We start from the raw sequence: 20,649 nt of genomic DNA on the forward strand, positions 1-20,649 counted from the left end.
CATATATGATGTCATAAGCATAATAGAAGTGTATATAAGCTGTCACAGAAGTACAGAAGGAGAAATATACCTGGTGGAATGCAAGGAATGAGGTCAGGAGCTTATCACAGAGAAGATGGTCTCTGAGTTGAGCATGGAGGTTTTGGGTAGGAAATAACAGTGAAGTGGTTAAGAGCATAGAGTCTGTTGCCAGACTGCACACATGCTGTCGCTTCAATTTTGTCTGACTATTGGCAACCCTATGAACTGTAGTCTGCCAGGCTCCTCTGTCCATGAGATTCTCCAGACAAGAATATTGGAGTGGGTTGCCATGCCCTCCTCCAGGGGACCTTCCCAACCCAGGGATCAAACCCTCATCTCTTATGTCGCCCATATTAGTAGGCGGGTTCTTTACCACCAGTGCCACCTGTCTGGGTTTAGATCTCAGCTTTACTACTTATCAGCTGAAGAACATCTGGCATGTTACTCAACCTCTCTGTGCTCATTTCTTCCTTGGTAGAGTGGGTATAATCTTTGCACACACTTCATAGGGTTGAAGGAAATGGCAACCCATTCCAGTATTCTTGCCTAGAGAATCCTGTGGACGGAGGAGCCTGGTGGGCTGCTGTCCATGGGGTTGCACAGAGTTGGACACGACTGAAGTGACTTAGCATGCATGCATGCATAGGGTTGAAGTGAAGATTATGTGACTTAGGCTGTGTATGGTTTTAACACAGTGCCCGGTATACGGAAAGCCCTCAGTCAGTCTTAGGCTACCCAGAGATAGCAGAATGAGAGATGGCAGGCTTGGGTTGTTAAAACAAATATGAGGTGCATTTGTGTGGAAGGGGGTGGAAGATTGCAAGGTTAGTGGACAGAATACGGGGAGAGAGCCTTGTATGCCACACCAAAGGGGCTCACATTTATGGAGCCCAATGAGAATGTTAAGGATGAAATTCAGATTTGTGTTATAGCAAGAGAAGTCTGAAACAGTAGAGAAAGAATAGAGGCCAGAACTTGAGTTAAGAGGCTACTGATGAGAAGAAATATAATAGAGGCTTGGCTATAGAAGGATAGAAGATAGAGTGCAGATTCAAAATTATTTAGGAGGTGAAACTGATGATGTTTGGTGAGCAGTTAGATTAGTGGGATGAAGTAGAAGGAGTCGTGAATGACTTAAATTTCTGACTTAGCTGATCTGAGAAAGACAGGAGGAAAAGCAGATATGTGGATAAGGTTTTGGATCTGTCAAGATTGACAGGCTGGTGAAGTAACCAAAATTAGTGTGCAGGCCTGCCACTCAGGACCTAGAAGTCAAGATTTAGAACTCCTGAAGATACAGATAATAGTTGACATTGTGGAACTGTGAGTGAGAGCATGACACAGCTCACATACAGGAAGAGATTCAGGGATAGTTCTGAAAAGCCTACCATTTAAGACCCAAAGAGAGCTGAGCCAGCAAAGGAGAGTGTCTCATAGCAAGGAGGAAACATAGTAAAAGGTGGAATCATGGAACATAATGGAGAGGAAATCTAAGGTGAAAGTGTTCAAAGGCAGTGGAGAGGTCAGGTAGAATGAGAAGAACTGTTTGTTGGAGGTGCTCTTGTTTAGTTGACAAGTCAAAACCGACTCTTTTGCGACCCCATGGACTGTAGCCTTCCAGGCTCCTCTGTCCATAGGATTTTTCTGGGAAGAATATTGGACTGGGTTGCCATTTCCTCCTCCAGGGGATCTTCCTGACCCAGGAACTGAACCTGCATCTCCTGCATTGGCATGTGGATTCTTTACTGCTGAACCACCAGGGACGCCCTTGCTGGAGCTGGCAGTCAGGAAAAAAGAGCTTAAGAAAACCCATGAACTGTTACCTTAGTGAAGTATAAGTTTGCGGAAAGAGAGACAGTGAACACTCTTTATTAAGACCCTAGATGTTACTTGATATTTCAGGTCAAATGCTAGGTGAATTCCTGGAAGGAGAACATCTATGGCTGTGGTCCAGCTTCAGGCTTGCTGCATAAGGTAGATCTGGTCTGTCTTTACCGAATATTTTCCCAGGGCTTAGCAAGGAGTCTGGGACATTAATATGTGCACATTGAAGGCTGGTGAAAACAATGGATCTATGCTTATTGGTAGCCAGGGATGGGTCCTGGCAGAGTCCTGGGAGCTCCTGATACACGGCTGCTCCAGGAAGTGTCAGGAGGCCCCCCAGAATAGCCAAAGAAGTTTTGATAAGAATTTCAAAGCCATGAAGTCATTGGGTTGATCTGGCAGCCTATGCTAGCATTAGCGGGTGGGGAGGGGGGGGGGGCGGAAGGATGTTGGTGAGTACAGTGATAACAGGTGAGAATGATAACACTTCCACTCAGGTTGGTTCTGCACTGAAATACAGATTTTTTGGCTTCAGCCCTATATGTGATTTTTTTTAATGTTTGCTTTATTACCTGTTTTTCTTATTTCCTTCCTTTGTGAAAGCGTCTCATGTCTTTAACTGGATAGTCAATTTTTTAAGGTCAGGTACCACTCCAAAGAATCCTTTGTACTCCCTGTAGCACTTGATCCCCAGCAGAAAATCCAGGTAGCCTCAGACTCATCAGATTTATAACCAAGAGTGTGTCAACCCTTGGTTAAAAAAAAAAAAAAGTTCTTTATTTTCCAAACTTATCATAGGAAGGTTGAACTAAGCAGAGACCAAGCGGAAGGCACTGATATCCGCCACCAGAGTGGCATGAATGAGGCCCTGAAACCTCAATCCTCCTAGCCTGGAACCCTAGGGCCATCCCACTGGTCTTCCTGTGGACACAGGTCTGGGAAGAGTCTGGGCCATTCTAAAGGGCATTCCGGCTCCCACATGGCTAGACCATGGTTTCCTCTGGTATGTCCACGTGGGGGACCCGATGCAGTCCAGATACTGGACTGGGATAAGGAAAACACTTGGGGGTAGGAGGTGTTTTTACTATTTTCTCCACACCCCCCACCCCCCTCGCCTCGTCTTTTGGTATTGATGGGAAGAGGTGGTTTAGGTCGGATCTAGCGCGTCAGTCCTGGCCCTTCCAAGTGGTCCCCGGCTGCTCAAGTCTTCGGCCACCGCTCTTCCCCTCCTCGAGTCGGTGGAGACCCGGCCCGGCAGTCCGACGGCGTAAGGAGCGCGTAGGCAGCGTAGGTGGTGTCCCCTGGCCCCTCACCCGCCGCGGGCCGCCGGGCGCGGCGGGAGGATGTCTGTGCGCGCGGTGCGTGCGTCGCCCCCTGCCCCGCCCGCGCCCGCCCCCGCCCCACCCGGGGGGACCCCCGCGCCCGGGGGAAGCCCCGCGCGGGGCGCCCGCCGCCCGCCCCAGTCCCTCCGCCTCCCGGAGGCCCGGGGCTGCCTCCTCGGGCCGCGCCGGGGCCGCCCCGCACTGCGCATGAGCGGGAGCCCGGCGAGCCCGTGAGAGGAGCCGCCGCCGCCGCCGCCGTCCATTCGCTGCGGAGCCGGAGGAGGAGGGGAGAGGCCTGGAGGACACCAACATGGTGAGGCACTGCGGCCGCCCGCCCCGCCGGCTGGGGGCCGGCGCAGCCGCGCACCCTCGCCCCGGCCGCCCTCCGCCCCGCGGCGACCCCGCCGCCCGGAGCTTCGGCCTGCGGCCTCCGTCCCGCTCCCCGGCGGGGCTCTCCTCCCTGCCTCTCCCTTCCTTCTTCGCCCCTTCCCGCCCGGGCGCCGCCGCTACGCGAGAGCCGAGGAGGCGGAGCGGAGCCGGGCCTAGTCGGGAGCCCCGGGGAGTTTGGGACGCGGGGAGCGGCCCCCGGTGCCCCTCGCTGGGCCCGACGCGGCGGGAGCAGGCGTTGGGGCGGGGGGAGGGGATGGGGCAACGGCCCGGTCCCTGCCCGGCCCCCACGCCGGCTCCATTGTGTCTGGCCGCGGACCGGGGTCTGGGGTTCCGGGTAGGAGGCTCCCCCCGCCCGGAGCCGGGGCTTCCCCCTCCGCCCCGCCGGGGAGAAGGAAAGACTTTCCCGGCGCTCTTCTCCCTCCTCCGCTCCGGCTCCAGCACCCCTCAAGTCTCCAGGCAGTTTTGCTTGGGGCGGGGTAACAGCCCTTTTCTTTCTCCATCACCTCTCGCTACGTCCCTTGCTCTTGGAAAATGGGAGTTTCACTGGCCAGTTGGTGGAGGTTATATTTACCTCTTCTGAGAACATGGGAGACCGCTGAGCTGGGGGGACGTTGGGGGAGGGGGGAAGTACGGAAGTGCAACCTGTTCTCATTTCATAAAATTAGGAGAAACAGACTTGCTACCTTTTGAGCAGATATTTTGTTTCCTTGAGGTGGGAGGAGTAATTGCTTTATTATGCCAGTTAAAGACCATTTGTGATTTTTAAAAAACAGTTTGTCAAGTTAGTCCCCTCTGCTTTTTTGTTTGGAAAACGTCCTACAAGCTTCAAGACGTGGTGTTCAAGTTATCTGCTTACAGTTTGGTAATAATGTACCTGACTCTTGGACTTTTTGTTTTTCAGAAGCGATGTTGGCATTGTAGTCTGAGCATGAGTTGAATTCCATGCAGGTTACTGTATGAATAGACAGTAAAAGTGATATTATTGTCCTTTTGCTCATGGGGAACATAAAGGCCTCTTTGAGGAGGGTGTATGTGTCTGCTCCAGTGTCTTTGTTTTTGGTTGGTCTTATTTCTGCTGAATGACACTTAACTCGTCTCAGCTTCCAACTTAGCAGAATTTTGGTGTCGTATATGAATATGTGGTTTAGTTTGCCATGTACCCAAGACCTAGGTTCTGCGGTAAGTTCCATGAAAGCTGACCATTTGTATTTGTAAGAAAACTTTGCCATAAACTACTGGTTAACGTTTAGATTGATATTACAGTGTTCAAAGATCCAGCAGGGCGGCTAAACAGTTTCCAATTTCTTAAGTATTTTGACTGTCATAGATGTTACTCCTAAAGTTTCCAGACGCTTGGCTTGTAAGAGTAAGCTTGAAGTAATGAAATGTAATTCCCTGGTAAACACTAAGTGAGTCCATCGAAATACGTTCTGTTCATAATAGCCTCCAATCACCATTATCCTCTGGAATCCAAGGTGTTGATAATACTCATTACCTGTTCATGAATTCAGGATTCACCTGATTCAAATGAGAGTTCACCTTGTATTGGGACTCGTAAGCTTTTGTCCTTTTATTGCTATTGAAGTAGCTAGTTTTGGAACTTAGCCATAACTCATTTAATTACACTAGTAATGGGAAGATATTACTAATTTAAAGCACTTTTTTTGTGGCTGAACTCAGATCATGTCACCAGAATTGTCTTGGTATGCTTTTGTTAGTTTGGAAGCTAAATCACCATGGGCCCTAAAAGAATTGAGGCCATAAGAATTTTCTAGTTTTTCATTGTAAATTTATTTTACTTAAAATTATTTCTTGATACAGTTTTGGGGCTAATGTTTCTCGGTGTAACGCAGTCCATTTCTAGAGCACATGGTATATTGTCACTCCTGGGATTTGGGGTCAGACTTAAATGATGGAATATCTGAATTTTTTTTTTAATATCTATTTTGTATAAGAAACATGTTCATTTAACCTACCTGACACCCACATAGAAAGGTCAAAAATAGCTCCAGAACTAGACAATATTTTGTTACTCCTGAAAATCTTTTTTAAAAAAGTGTTTGACTTCTGGCTTGTTTTCTTATTTGTAAGAGACAGGATTTGATAAAGGTACATTCAGCTAAAATTTTTGATTTTAATGATTTTTCTTAGATGTGTGAGAAGTTGTAAACTGTGTAACCTACTAGATTTTTATAGACTCACAGCATCATGAAATTTTTAGACCTGAAATATATCTTCAGAGATCATCTAATTGACTCCTCTTCCCTTTTACAGAAGAATAAATTGAGGATCAAAGAGGTTTTGAGGTTCAAGTTTGCAAAATTGTTAATTGCAGAACTGAAAGTAATCTTTCCTGGTTTTACTGTTTTCCCCAGTACTTGTGGTACATACAGTCTTAGCTCACATGAAATCTAGCGAAATGGTTGAAAATTGATTTGAAGTTAATTTATTCATTTAAACAGAGGAAAACCCAAGTGTTATTAATGAAAATGTTAAATAACAAAATTCAGATGAGTGGTTAGTGCTGTTAATTTACTATGTTTTTAATTTTTTTTAAATGTGTGGACTTTGAAATTTAAGATTATATTTTCAACAAATGTCAGAGTTTGTAAGTGTAGATTAATGTAGGCCTGTTCAAGGTTGTCTTCCTTTTGTTTCACATTGTTTTGCATATACATAAGTAGATTAAGGGAGGGCCTTAATTAATTTTAATAATTATTTCTTAAATGCCTACTGTATGCCAGGCAGTGTTCTGGGCACTGGGGATGTTGATATACACAGACAAACATATATGTATATATATGTGTGTACACACACACACACACACACACACAGGGGATGTGGATATACACAGACAGACAAACACATATATGTATATATATGTGTGTACACACACACACACTTTTTTTTTTTTCCCCCGCCTTGAGATAAAAATCCCTGCCCTGGAGAGGGTTGCATTTTTACTAGGGAGAGAGAAATAATAAGCATAGTATATATTTTTTCTTCCTTACTGTGTTAGAAAGTGTTAAGTGCTTTGGGAGAAAAGTAGTGTTGGGTGGGGGGAATTGGGAGTGCAGGGGCACAGTAGAATTGGGGGTGCAAAACAATGTTTGCACCACTGATGAAGTAGATTTTGAGCTGACTGGGAGATGAGGGAGTAAGCCACCCAGAAATGTGGTCAGAGAGTTTGAGGAACAGTGAGTCCAATGTGGCTGGGGGAGAGGGGCATGTTGGGCATTGGAGCAGATGAAGTCTGAGTGGTAAGGAGTGGAGATGGGCATGGGTGGACATTGGAAGGATGTTGTGTTTTTACTCCAAGAGAAATGGGAAGCCAGTGAAGGATTCTGAATGGTATGATAGACCTTGTTTTACTGTCTCATAGTGTCCTGTTACAGTTATAGATAATTATGTCCCAAGCAGTTTTTAAAGACAAGAAGAAATGCAGCTTCTGTGTGAATTTGAACTCTGAATAAGTTGACTGCCCAATATTTAATAAATACTAAATGAACATCAAGTTTACCTGGCCATGCTAGTTAATAAAAACAGCACTGTACAATCTTTTTTGTAGGTTGTTTTTGAGTATGTAGTAGTTGGCATGTCATTTAATGACTATGCAAAAAAAACTGGACCTTTGGGGAGAAAGGAGGACATTAGTGTTTATTGAGAACATACCCTCTGTTAGTCAAACAATTCACAGCTGTTTTTTATCTCCACTCCAATTTGTGGGATAGGTATTGCTACTTCCTTGTATCATGTCTGAAAAAGTATGTTCAGCGTTTCTAAAGAGATGACCAAGGTAAAGAGTTAGTATGTGAGAGAGCAGGGATTAGAAGCCTGGTCTCTGGTTACACACTTTGTCTACCCCTCCTCTTTTTTTTTTTTAAACCCAGCAAGTAGCCTTTCTGTATGGGTGTGGAATTTTTGATTGATTTCACTCTGGTTTCTTCCTTATATTGAATAGTGACCTAGTTGTTTCCATATCAAATCAGATGATCTAATGTAAACACTTAAGTAATTGAAAAATTAGAACTCTTTTGGTACATGTGGTAAAAAAGTTGAAAGTAAAATTAACTTGTGGCGGTGGGGATTTTTTTTTTTACGTTTTAAAAGAACTGAGCTTATTTGAGTCAAGTGGCTCTTTTGATAATGACTTCATAAGTTGAGTCAAGCATAATGAAAATCTGTGTGAAAGCCCCCTTTTAAATTTGAGTGTGTGTTGCTCAAGTTGTGATAGTATTAGCCATGACATTTGATGAAGAGAGATAGTTCCAAATAGGATTCAGTTGCTTTGTGGACACAAACAAGCTCTTGAATAACCTGCTGACTATCTAGTTTACCTAGTCACTTTAGATGTATATCCCCACCTAAGAAAAAGCCAAAACAAAAGGGGGAAATGCCACTGAAGTGTCTTTCATCATTTTGTTGAATCCATTTTATATAATTAGTACCCAGTAAGAGTGATTAGACTGCTTATTTGCATTGTAAAATTTTAAGAGCGGTTTTACTTTTAAACAGTTTTTTGCTAAAGAGTTCTATTGCAATCCATTTTCGAATCCCTTAACACTGAACAGTGTTCAGCAGCAGAGGTTTAAGTTGAAGTACATGGCCTATTCCTTTGTAATATTAGGATGTTTGTATTTCAGCAAACATTCAAAGCACTTACTTATTATTCAAGGGTTTTAATATTTCTAGGTTTAGGAATTGAGTAGACACCAAATTTTAGAATTAGGAGATTTCATTTTTCAAGGATCATTTATTCTCTTTGTGAAACAAATATCCATGACTGTTGAATGCTAGTCATTATTATAACTTCTTTAACTGTGAGACTTTAAAAATCTCATTTAATTCTTCGTTGTTTTGTTTTCACCTTAGTAATCTTTTTTTAATATGAGATTTCATTAGAAAAGATGTTTGTGGAGGGAAAGAGCAAATTTAAATTAGCTACCCTGCCTACTTGTTAGATGTTTTGGCTTTAAGTTTGGGATATGAGTTGAAATATGATGACTAACTCAAGTACTTTAAGGAGGTTATTTCTGTCCTATTATCAAAGGTAATCAGGAATTTTAGCAAAAATAACTTTTTAATAGTCAAAACAGTCTTCTCTAAACCAGAATCAAAACATTTATTAATTTACAGTTGTAGGCATCTTTTGAAAATAATTTTGAGGATGGGAAGAAGAAAACTCCTTTAAACTTTCACCAATGGAACATTTAAAAAAAACCTTTGAGATACAAAAGAGATACAAAAAAATCCTAAGATACAAAACCAGTTTGGATCTTACAAGTGTACTTCTGAAATATTTCTTCAGGTGAATTGCCATTATATAAAACATCATTAGGTACAGTGATTACATAGTACAGTACATTATTCCACTTTTGACTTAGAACTAGTGCAGCATCTCTCTAAGAAGAGTTCATTTTAATTGTCATTCCAAGTGCAGGAAGTGTATGGATGAATGATGAGAGCCACAGACCTAAGTAACTGTTCGAAACTGCAGATTATAATTTAGGTGGATACTGAGGCTTTGGGGTTTCGTTTTGCTTAATATTTGAAATTGTACACATTTGATTCTATTTTCTGGCTATAACCTGTATATGTTTTGTTTCTTCTCTGAGTTTTGAACTTTCTGATTGGAAAAGGAAACCCTGACTTTCCCTAATTTTCCCCTTTGTATAGTTAAAGCTATAGATTGTAGCCATGTTTTTAAAAATAGACTTACGACAGGACAGTAAACACATTTTTCTTTGAAATAGTCTATCCACCTCTTCCCCCCTATTCCCCTTCCCCCCAAAACCTAAAAGGAAGTTCTACCCCTAAATTAGTCTTTTGGTTAGTAAGGGAATGCTTAATGTGCAATTTTTGGTCAGAATGCAAATTGTATACATTTGAAAGGAAAAAGGTCAGTTGATTAGTTATTTAACTTTCCATAAAAATAGGTGAAGAAATATTGCTCACAATTCCCCTCTCCCCACAGTGCACACAGTAATTGCTCAGTGGTTGCACTTTTGCCCTTTTTGTTTTCTCTCTCACTTAACGACAGTGTAAAATAAATGGAAAAACTGCATCCCTTGAAGCTAGGCACCAGGGTTTCATTTCTGGTTCTGCTACATTTTGGGTAAGTCTGTCTTTAGATAAAAGGAGCTCTGAGTCTTGATCTCCACATTGGTTTAAAAAAAAAAGAATCAGTGATAGGCAGCTTGGACAATTAATTATTTAATAATTGAATACCTAGCACAGAGTTGGCACACAGTAGCAGCTCAAGTGTTAGCTTTTAGTTTTCTGATTATGGTAGTTGTTATTCTTTATTACTGTTTTACTTGCACAAAGTTACTTTTTTCTCTGGAGTATTTTCTCTGTGGACTTGTAAGGAGTCCTTACTATGTTCTGATTACAGTTCTAAGAGTTTAACTTGAATTGGTTCAGATAACCTTCACACCCTGTTTACAAAATGAAGAAACTGAAGCATATAGAGATTAAGTAATGATCCTAAAGTCACACAGCAATTAAGAGGCATAGGTGGTATTAAAATCCTGCCAGTCTGATTTGACAGTCTGCATTCTTTACCTCTCTGTTGCAGGTAGAAGGGAAGAGAATTTCTAGTGACTCCTACCTAGATTCTTAGCCTGGCCTTCTGATAGAACTTTGCCCCTAGGTGAAAGTCTTCTCTGGGAATAGAAAGTAGTCTGGTTAGTTGGATTGATTTTTCTTCTACTTTTGATTTCAGACCTACAGTCTATGAGAAGGCCTTTTTATAGATGAGTGGTTTGGGATGTTGGTAACATTTGGCTATATCTGCTGGATACTATGTATCATATATAGAAAGTATGATCTTTCTGGACTTACACCAGCTCTTCTAAATTTCAGATGAAGTTAAACTGTTAATTATATGGTAAACACATGAGAACCACATCCAGAGCTTTTAATGAAAATTATGGGTGATCATTACAGTGTTTGAATTTTTAAAACATTGTCTTTTGTGAGCTAAGATTCATCAAATCCTGAGATAACTAGAATTGAGTTAGAAAATTAATTCTTTTAAAAATATAAAGGCCTTGGTGTCTGTCTTTCTGGAGTTTAGACTGAATTTGAAATCTAAAGGGTGAGAGATTGAAATTTAAGGGTGAGATTCTATTCAGAATAATATAAATAATAAAATCTTAATTTTTTGTTTTAAAAATGCCACCAATTAAAATTGTTTTTATTTTGAAATTGTTACCTAGAAAATAATTTTCCATGTTCAGTGTTTTTCTTGATGGAAGTACTTTTGTAACTTTATTATCATTTTTTGTTTTAGAGCTTTTTTGAGTCCCTATTTTTCTATTGCAGTAGACTGTTAAGTTCATTCACTTGGCTATATGATACTTGGCTATGTCCAAAGTATTTGTCTGATTTTTTTTTTTTGTCCCAGATAAACTGTTATTTTAAATGTAAATTCCAAAGTTCTTGAGTGGAAAAAAATTGCAAATATCAGCTAGATTTAACTATTAAACAATATATATTGATAACCACATTTTTTTAATTTTGGAAAGATGAGTAAGTAGATGCTTTTTACTGTTCAGATTATAGTATTTCTAACTTCAGTAATCTTTGATATAATTGTTATTAGCTTTCTATTACAAGACACAGTGTTTCTTTTTCTCCCTTCCTGTCTTCCTTCCTCTCTCTTTCCCCTTTGTTTTGCTAGAATTAGAAATAATTAGGGTCAGTTCAGTTCAGTTGCTCAGTCATGTCCTACTCTTTGTGACCCCATGGATTGCAGCATACCAGGCTTCCCTGTCCATCACCAGCTCCCGGAGCCTACTCAAACTCATGTCCATCACGTCGGTGATGCCATCGAACCATCTCATCCTCTGTTGTCCCCTTCTCCTCCTTCCTTTGATCTTTCCCAGCATCAGGGTCTTTTCCATTGAGTTGGTTCTTTGCATCAGGTGGTCAGAGTACTGGAGTTTCAGCTTCAGCATCAGTCCTTCCAATGAATGTTCAGGACTGATTTCCTTTAGGATGGACTGGTTTGATCTCCTTGCAGTCCAAGGGACTCTCAAGAGTCTTCTCCAACACCCCAGTTCAAAAACATCAATTCTTTGGCATTCAGTTTTCTTTATAGTCCAACTCTCACATCCATACATGACTACTGGAAAAACCATAGCTTTGACTGATGGACCTTGGTTGATGAAATAATGTCTCTGCTTTTTAATATGCTGTCTAGGTTGGTCATAGCTTTTCTTCCAAGGAGCAAGCATCTTTTAATTTCATGGCTGCAGTTACCATCTGCAGTGATTTTGGAGTCCCCCAAAATAAAGTCTGTCACTGTTTCCACTGTTTCCCCATCTTTTTGCCATGAAGTGAAGGGACTGGATGCCATAATAATTAGGGTATATTCTGTATTTTATACATTTTACATACTTTGCCAATATTGAATTTTCTTGAAAATTTGATAATCTCTAGATAGTTTTCACACTTGAGTCCTAAAGATTGTATTGCTTAATCTTGTTTTAATGACCACCCTAGTTTGTTCCTTTTAAGTAAGTCTTAAATAGCATGTACTACATTTGAGTGCTGAATCATTGTAGTTGTCATATGTTTTTGCTCTTAGGAAGATACCCACTGGGTTTGTAGTAGAAATAGAGACACTCCATCTGTTTTTTCTTCCACCTCGGTTTTCTGTCCACTTCTCATCCCTTATAAAATACTTTGCTGTCTAAATACCCTTTTCCTCTTTCTCAAGTTGATAGAAATTTAAACCTTTGAGCTGTATTGTCAAAATCAGAACTCCTTGCCTGATGCCCCCTTGTGGCCTGGGAAAAGGGGATGGGTGTGTTGTAGCTCTCCTAAATAGGCTTGGGGAAAGGGTGGCTCTGTGTAGCCCACTGCAGCTTCCTCTAGGCAGCCTTTGGGACTACAGAATTGAGTACATGGCTCCCTAGTGAGAGAGCAAGTGTTAAGATTTATTCTAGGCACAGAGAGCCGACAGAGGAATGGTCAGAGTGCATTAAAAGTACAAGAAAAGGGAGGATGCTCATCAGACTTTGCACAATGGAATTGCTCACTACAACTTGGCCTAGCAGAAACTCATACTGTCAGTTCTCAGTGAAGTATCACTCATTAGCCTCTGTGGTATTGGAAATGGGTAGCTGCAGCCCTTTTTCTTAAAATATATTGCTCCATATACTGGAAATTTAAACCCATTAAAATAATTTGTTTGCATATACATGGACATTATTTATACTTTTATTTCAAGTAAGATATGAAATGGAGTTAATTCACTTATATAATTGTTATTAGTTTTTATGGATAGGACTGTTTTTATCTTTGTCCCCCCAGTTTTCTAATATCTTACTTTCGGATAGGAAGTCATTAGTACAGTGAACAACTTTTTGACTGGCAGAAGTGACTTAAGCTGTGTTTTTCCTCCCTCTCTTCAAAACTCACTCAAGCCTCAGGAAATAACATGGGATTTAATACTGTATGATATCCCCCCCCAATAATTTTGATTGGTTTGCTGCCTCTTAATTTTTAGGAAAATGGAAATGTTTAAGTTATTTCCAGATTGTGGCCTGTAGTTGTTATACTTCTAGGTTAATCTCCAGCACTTTGTGCAGTGTTATACAGAGGTCAGTGATGATCATAATGACCCTCAGGAACTTCCCTGTTCTTCAAAGGATTAAAACATATGTCATATACTACATCTCTTAGATACCGTATCACTTACATGTATTGTATCTCTTAGAAAGGTATATTCATTTTAAAAATAGCTTTCAGTAGCAAAAGTTGAAATCAGAGTGGTTTCCTTTCAGTTCAACAGTATATTAAGACAGGTATCTGCCTTGTCATTTGATTTCATTGTGGGTTTGTTGCAATTGAATAACATCTTTAGGTACTTTTCAAGTTGGGACTCCTAGACATTTGAGCGATGTGTCAAATAATGGGATGTGAGTTATCTGGTGTCCAGAAGTGGTAGATTTATTTATGAAATAACAGGAGGCTAGTAAATTGATAGTTTCTCAATTTTAATGGAGAACAGAGGTTGAGATTTTAATGTGTAATCCTAAGCAATAACACATTTACAGAGAGGGAAGAGTATGGCTGACAGGTTGGACTCCAGAGTATTAAAGATGGGGTTGGTTTTCATATTTAATTTTTACATAACCTTATTTTTACTCTGTGAAAGGTGGAAATATTTATATCTTCATTAGTCTTTTTCCTGAAAACCTCAAAAGATTTATAAGTATGTACAGGAAGCAGTGTGGTTTATAGAAAGATTAGTAAAACTCAGATTCATGAGATCTTTCTGTTCTTGACCCATTTCTACTAATAACCTGGTGATATTCTTTTAACAAATTCCTTAACATTTGGGGTCTGTTCTCTCATCTGTACAATCAGGGGATTGAGGTTTGTGATCTGTCTGTCTGGGCCAGATCAAAAATGCTTGGGTTCTCAGATATGTTGCTTAAACCACAGAACACTGTATCTATTAACGTGTGTCCTACTCACATGCTTTTTCCTCTTCATTGGCAATAATAGCTCAGAAAGAACCCAAGTATTTTGCTGAGAGATGGTATTAGGACTTGCGAGAGGGAAGAGTAATAGTGGGGAGGCTGAAATTACACAGGAGACAACTTGCATGAGGAGTCAAAGAATGTGGCCCTTGAAACTGGGAGAGAGTGGAGGGCCTAACTGCCCTACTTTATTTTGCTTAGGACTCAGGGCAGATGAGAAATGAGTGTGTGTCAACACAAGGCCAGTGAGAGAAGGTTATTACGATAGAGTCTGGCTAGAGAGAATGTCTCCTAGGCCCAGGCCAAGGGAAAGAGGTAATTTCACGGTGAAAGAAGGAGAATTCTATTAAAAGATTACCTTGGTTGGGAGGATGCAGGGTACTTGTTCATATTTCACTGCTTCTGGTTTGATTGAAAATACGAGGAAATTCTCTTGATAATTATCTTGGTTCCTGACCCCTGTAAGGAGAAATGTAGAGTACTTCATATCCTGTTGCTTGTCACATTTGGTAAAGATAGCAAGAAAACCAGGGTCGGGGGTGAGTAGGGTGGGTGGTGAGATTCGGGAGAATTGTACCCTATATCCTTTACAATGTGTTTTAGGACTGCAACAAATACCTGTTAATCTCATTGTTCCTCAGGGTCACTTGAATGTTCTGACTGGCTTAAATAATATCATCTTCCCCACCACTCCTTAAGCATCCCTTGGAACTTTGTGCTTGGTTAAGGTTTTGAGAGTTAGCTCTGCTTCCCTCCTAGAGCCTTTATACATTCTCACAGGACCCACTTTTAGGAGAAATGCAGGGTGGGTGAACTTATTTTGCCTCTGTCCTAGTTGCTTTTCCAAAATGATAGCAATTTTGTGTTTTAGATTTTTAAAAAATTTTCCTTATTAATAGATCAAAACATTAAGCTAATGTTATTTTATGAGGCACATGTATTGCTAAAAATGATTTAGTAAGCAGTATAGAAATACTTAGTCTTTTGTGATGTTACAGAGTTTCAGTTTATTTTCTGGTTTCAATAGAACAAGTTGAAATCATCGCAGAAGGATAAAGTTCGTCAGTTTATGATCTTCACACAATCTAGTGAAAAAACAGCAGTAAGTTGTCTGTCTCAAAATGACTGGAAGTTAGATGTTGCAACAGACAATTTTTTTCAAAATCCTGAGCTTTATATACGAGAGAGTGTAAAAGGATCATTGGACAGGAAGAAGTTAGAACAACTATACAGTAGATACAAAGGTGAGTGTTTGCTTGTGACTTTAAATATTTTGAACCAGGTTTTCCAGAGTTACATGCTTCTTGTGAGAAATCAAATAATACAGAGGACATTAATTGGTGGATGTGTCTAACAGAGCTCTTTAGATCTTAGAATTAATTTAAGAAATCTGAAAAATTATTTCCCTCTTTTCACTAAAATTTCTTCTTAGTTTCCTTACCCTTTATTTGCCTCCTTTTTTCCTCCTCTGTTACCCAGTTTGAGAATGGGGACTGGGGGGACTAGGTTTTTTCCCTCATTTTCATAAAACTCAGCTGAGCCTATTTTAAGGAAACCTGTGTAATAATTTTAATAACGTTTAAATAATTATAAAGTAATATATACTTTTAAAAAGTTAAACAATACATAATAGATTGAATAAAGAAAAAGTCAATAGTTTCTATGTCTTTTACTTATTCTCCTGAGAGAATCAATATTTAAGAGTCTGGTGTCCAACTTTCTGTGTCTTTTATGCAGAAATACATATATAGAATTATTTCAAAGTTTTTCCAAAGGTGGGATTATATTGATATACATAGTTCTTGCCCCAAAGTCAAGGGATATGCGCATTTTTTATTTGACAAGTGTATGAGTACTTCTTTCTCCTTGTATTTGTATCTAAATTTTTGCTGTCTGAAAAGTAAATTTTGATAGTTGGGGTTTTTCTTTAATTTGAATAGCAGATGTTTGTCTTGTGATTAGAACTGAATCACACAGTTTGGTTTTTCTGATGTTCTCTAAGAGATTTCTATAATGAAATTAAACTTCAAGGAGAAAAGAATTTCTGTATATAATACTGTTTAGAGTGCCTTTGTTAAATGTGGATATGTTCAGTAAAAATTCTTTTTCCCTGTATAGGAATGTCAGATTTTCTGGTGGTGTGTAAGTATGGGACTTTTTTCATATGAATAAATGAGACTTTTAAAAAACCAGGTCCTATCTAGTGCCTATCCTGCTGTTTAAGAATGCTGTTTCAGGGGCAAAGTGGCTTTAAATATTACAGGGGGAATATAACAGTTAAAGCAGTATTTCTTCATATTTTTGGTCTCTTGTGATCATTTTAAAATATGGAACAGAAAGCATTCCTTTTCTCAGTTTTAGGATTAGCTTAGAAAGTATGGCACTAATTTCATATTGTACTGGTGTTTTTAAAGATCCTCAAGATGAAAATAAAATTGGAATAGATGGTATACAGCAGTTCTGTGATGACCTGGCCCTCGATCCAGCCAGCATCAGTGTGTTAATCATCGCGTGGAAGTTCAGAGCAGCAACACAGTGCGAGTTCTCCAAACAGGAATTCATGGATGGCATGACAGAATTAGGGTGCGTGTGTAATCTTCATATGAAATCAGGTGCACTGCTATAAGAGTCACTGTGGAACTGATATCCGTGCCCCAGACATTGCTGTAAATAGAAATGGGCTAATACGCTAGTTCCTTCCCATGTCAAGTTATCTGTGTAGTTAGTACAACCTGTTCTGTTCTATTTGCTTTATGCTTTTATCATTAGTTTCTGAGGGAGGTTCATAGTATTAAAATTACTGTGCTTTAATATTTTATGTGGGTAAGTGAAGTGAGCAAGTTTTAAGTTATTTCCTAATGTGAGGTGGTAAACTCTGATTTTGTAAACAAGCTCCTAGAATTTAAAAATCTTAGAAGTTACTAATTAGTTTTTGTTCTACACAAACCTTGACAACTGATTAGCTAAATGTCTTGGTATAAATAGATTGAAAAGTCATAGGTAGAGGTTTTACCTGTGGCCACTAGTTGTCTGCATTTAATGAGGCTCTGAAAGTATTCAGTCTGTAATCAGTGACAGGCTGTCCTTACTGTTTTTAGTGAGTTCTTTTGAATAATAAAAGCTGAACATTTGTTGAACATTCATTTCAGGAACTATGCTAAGTAAGTACTTCACCTACCACTTCACAATAGCTTTGTGATTGTAGTAGTGGTTATACCCGCATTTTAGAGATGAGGAAATGAGGTAGAGAGAAACTAGAGAGTTAAGTAGTATTAAAGCCACAATTTGAGTTCAGTCATTCTGATTCTTGAGCCTTCAGGACCTTGTAATCAGTCAGGGTCCAGACCGGACACACAAACCATACCAGCGATTTGAACAGGGTAAATTTTAGAAATTGTTATATTGTGTAAATGGGGTAAAAGAAAATTCTAAGTATAACAAAGGTGGCAGCTGTAAGAAGTTGTCACCACCCCTGGAGCTGAGGGAAGGAAACAAGGAAGGAACCTGGAAACCTAAGAGGATCCCCACAAGGGTAAGATTCTGACCCTAGAAGACAGTGCCTGGCTGCTTCTGGAGCATGTGCCTGCGCCTCTGATGGAGAAGAAGCTAGCTCTAAGGGTCACTTGCTGCAGGGCTGTGCAAGTTGCCACCACTGGTGAACGCTGCTAGGACCTCCCAGTACACTGACACCCTCGCTCTCTGCAGAAAACAGACTGGGCTAAGAAAGATTCCTTCCTCCGCTTCCAGCGTTTCATCGCCCTCTATTGGTAGAACCTAATGGTGAGCCAGCTGGCAAGAAAAAAAAGAAGTCTCACAATTTGTAGTCCACTGCAAACAGTCACAAAGTAGGGCAAAGAAGGGTGAATTTAAAGCTGAGAAACAATAAATTAATATCTCGTCTTGACACTGTGTTTTATAGCCAAAGCCAGCCTTATCCTGAACTTGCTGGAGTTTTCAATACTAGGACTGGTTTCACTGGAACTCTTTTTTCCCCTCATTTAAAAGTGAGTTCATGTAAAATGTAATGAACTTCCAAAGCAGAATTTTAATTTGCAAACTAATAATCTGGGAGGTTTTATAAAGACCATGAAAGGAAAACAAAAGCAAAAATGATTGGAAGGAAAAAAAGTATAGTGATTGGTCTGTGGAATCTCTTAACAGAAGATTTCTACCGTAAGCAAAGTAGGACTTGGTACTTGAACTCATTTAAGCTCCTTGGAAATTGAATGGTTTCAGATATAGAAAAAAGCTTAGTACTGATTTGAGATAACTTCAGTTGGAAATGTACTTTGAATATAATGAGAAGTTTTCAAGAGGAATGCCTGTTTCCTCGCCTAACCAAGAGACTGTGCTTTCAATTTGTTTGGAAGCTAGACCTGTGATTTGTTACCATGTAAGGAATACTACTACAGTTTAAACTGATGATTGCAAAGCTGATTAATACATTCTCATATGTTCACTACAGCTGACTTCTACCATTTGTGTATTGACAGTCCCATGAATACATAATTAAAAGTCATAGCCCATTTCTCTTAAAAATAGTGATTATTGCTAACATTAGAACTTTTCTTCTTCCAGCTAATCCCATACTTGTTTATGTTATTTAAAAAGATGAAACTTTAATGGATTTTTAAAAAGAGTTCTATGAAATAAACTGTTATAGGAATAAATAAGTTTTTGATTTATAAAGAAAAAGCTTATCTTTTATAAACTTAATTTTGTATAGATGTGACAGCATAGAAAAACTAAAGGCCCAGATACCCAAGATGGAGCAGGAATTGAAAGAACCGGGACGATTTAAGGATTTCTACCAGTTTACTTTTAATTTTGCGAAGAATCCAGGACAAAAAGGTTTAGGTAAGAATTTTTAAAAATTATATTTGGTGTTTCAAATACATTCAACTACATTGACCATGTCACTTTTGTTTTGTAATTGAAAGTTCTGTTTTGAGCATAAAGTTATTACTGGCTACTGAAAAACAATGAACTTCTAGTTAATCAGAAAATACCCTGCCTATTCAGTAATAGGGTTACCCTGGATACTGTATATGAACCACTGATTTTTTTTTTAAGAACTACAATACAGGAAATAGTTATTAAAATTCCACTGACATAGGTATGTATGTTTGCTTGTTTAATTTTCAGAAGATACTGTAGGATCTTAGGATCATAAGTTTTTCACTGTGTATCTGTTGAAATAGCATTTTAACATTTCTGAGTCTTAGAATGTAACGTTATTCTTTTTTGTAAATTCTTTTTTGATTTGAAGTATTTGGAAACTGTAACAAAGAATAAAAAGGTGATTTTTATTTATCATCTTACCCAAAAATAGCCACTGTTAACAGTTTAGATCAGTCAGTTTATACTGTAAAAATAACCATACATTTGCTCTGGGGATGATGGCTAAGGAAGTGGAATTAAAAACTTCAGTGTAATTTGCAGATCATTCAGAGAAAGTAGACAGTAGCACATAATACAAAATTATAAATATGAGTATGAGGGTTTTAGATAAAAGGAGAAATGAGTAAAAGCAGGAATGGTTAGAAAGTGCTTCCTGGGCAAGAGGGAATGTTGAACTCAAGGATTTGATATTTGGCTGGGTAAGTGAAGATGAAAGATGTTCCAGGGAGAGGGTAGTTTTAAATAAAGGTCTCAGACTTTAGAAATAAGCTTGGCTTCTTTGTGGAAAAGAGAAAATGATTTGATTTTAGTGCAAATGCTTGTTTGGAGCATAAATTGGTGAGACACAATAAGACTCATATAATAAGGCTTCTTTTAAAAACAGGACAGAAGGGCTTAAATTGGAATCTCTGGGCAGTGGGGATGCACCGAAGATTATGATGGTGGCACAGTGTGCCTGGCAGTGTGCTAAGTACTTTACATACATTGCCTCATTTAATGTTTAACAACTTTATGAGTTACTCATTCTTTCATTCAGTAATTCACCAGCTACCATGTGCCACTCATAGAATGCTAGACACTTATCCTTATTTGGCAGATGAAGAAACGGAGGCACAGCATGTTAAATGATGAAAGTGAGTTTGTTTTTTGATTTTGAAGATAAGGTAATTGGAGAGGCTAATAGGTGCCTCTTGTACTAATCATTCTTTATATTTTAGATTAGCAAGAAAGAACTTTGAGAAAAGGATTATGGAATTAGACCGAGGAAGTGACTGAAAGCTTCCCCGGTAGCGCTAGTGGTGAAGAACCCGCGTGCCAATATAGGAGAGGCGCGAGTTTGATCCCCGGGTTGGAAAGATCCCCTGGAGGAGGGCACGGCAACCCACTCCAGTATTCTTGTCTGGAGAATCCCACGGATAGGGGAGCCTGGCCGGCTACGGTTCATAGAGTCACAAAGAGTTGAGCAAGACTGAAGTGACATAGCATGCACACACAGGACATGACTGAAAGCTAGTGGAAAGGATGAATGTATAACATTTGTACTAGAGAATTGACCCAAAGAGTGACTAAATGTGACTGAATTAAGGATTTACAAAATAACTATTAAGCAAAATTTGGAATGATGAAGTCGTCTTTTCAATTAATTTCGATTGGATTTTATTCTTCCAGGAAAACTCCTCATTTTACCAACAAAA

General features: G+C 39.5%; 1 protein-coding gene across 2 annotated transcripts in view; it reads left to right on the forward strand.

Annotated features, from left to right (window-relative positions):
• Positions 1 to 3,327: 3,327 nt before the first annotated feature.
• Positions 3,328 to 20,649, forward strand: part of DCUN1D1 (defective in cullin neddylation 1 domain containing 1) — a 29,569-nt gene continuing 12,247 nt past the window's right edge. Inside the window, exons 1-4 of one of the 2 annotated variants that reach the window (XM_065943289.1) lie at positions 3,328 to 3,480; positions 15,081 to 15,297; positions 16,468 to 16,636; positions 18,780 to 18,910. In XM_065943289.1, coding sequence (XP_065799361.1) covers positions 3,478 to 3,480; positions 15,081 to 15,297; positions 16,468 to 16,636; positions 18,780 to 18,910 — 520 coding nt within the window. In that variant the 5' untranslated portion in view covers positions 3,328 to 3,477. Of the gene's footprint in view, positions 3,481 to 4,267; positions 4,420 to 15,080; positions 15,298 to 16,467; positions 16,637 to 18,779; positions 18,911 to 20,649 lie in introns of those variants that run through there. The other variant, XM_065943290.1, reaches the window with a different exon arrangement.

Source organism: Muntiacus reevesi, chromosome 8 (assembly GCF_963930625.1).
Source record: "Muntiacus reevesi chromosome 8, mMunRee1.1, whole genome shotgun sequence".
Taxonomy (NCBI): Eukaryota; Metazoa; Chordata; class Mammalia; order Artiodactyla; family Cervidae; genus Muntiacus; species Muntiacus reevesi.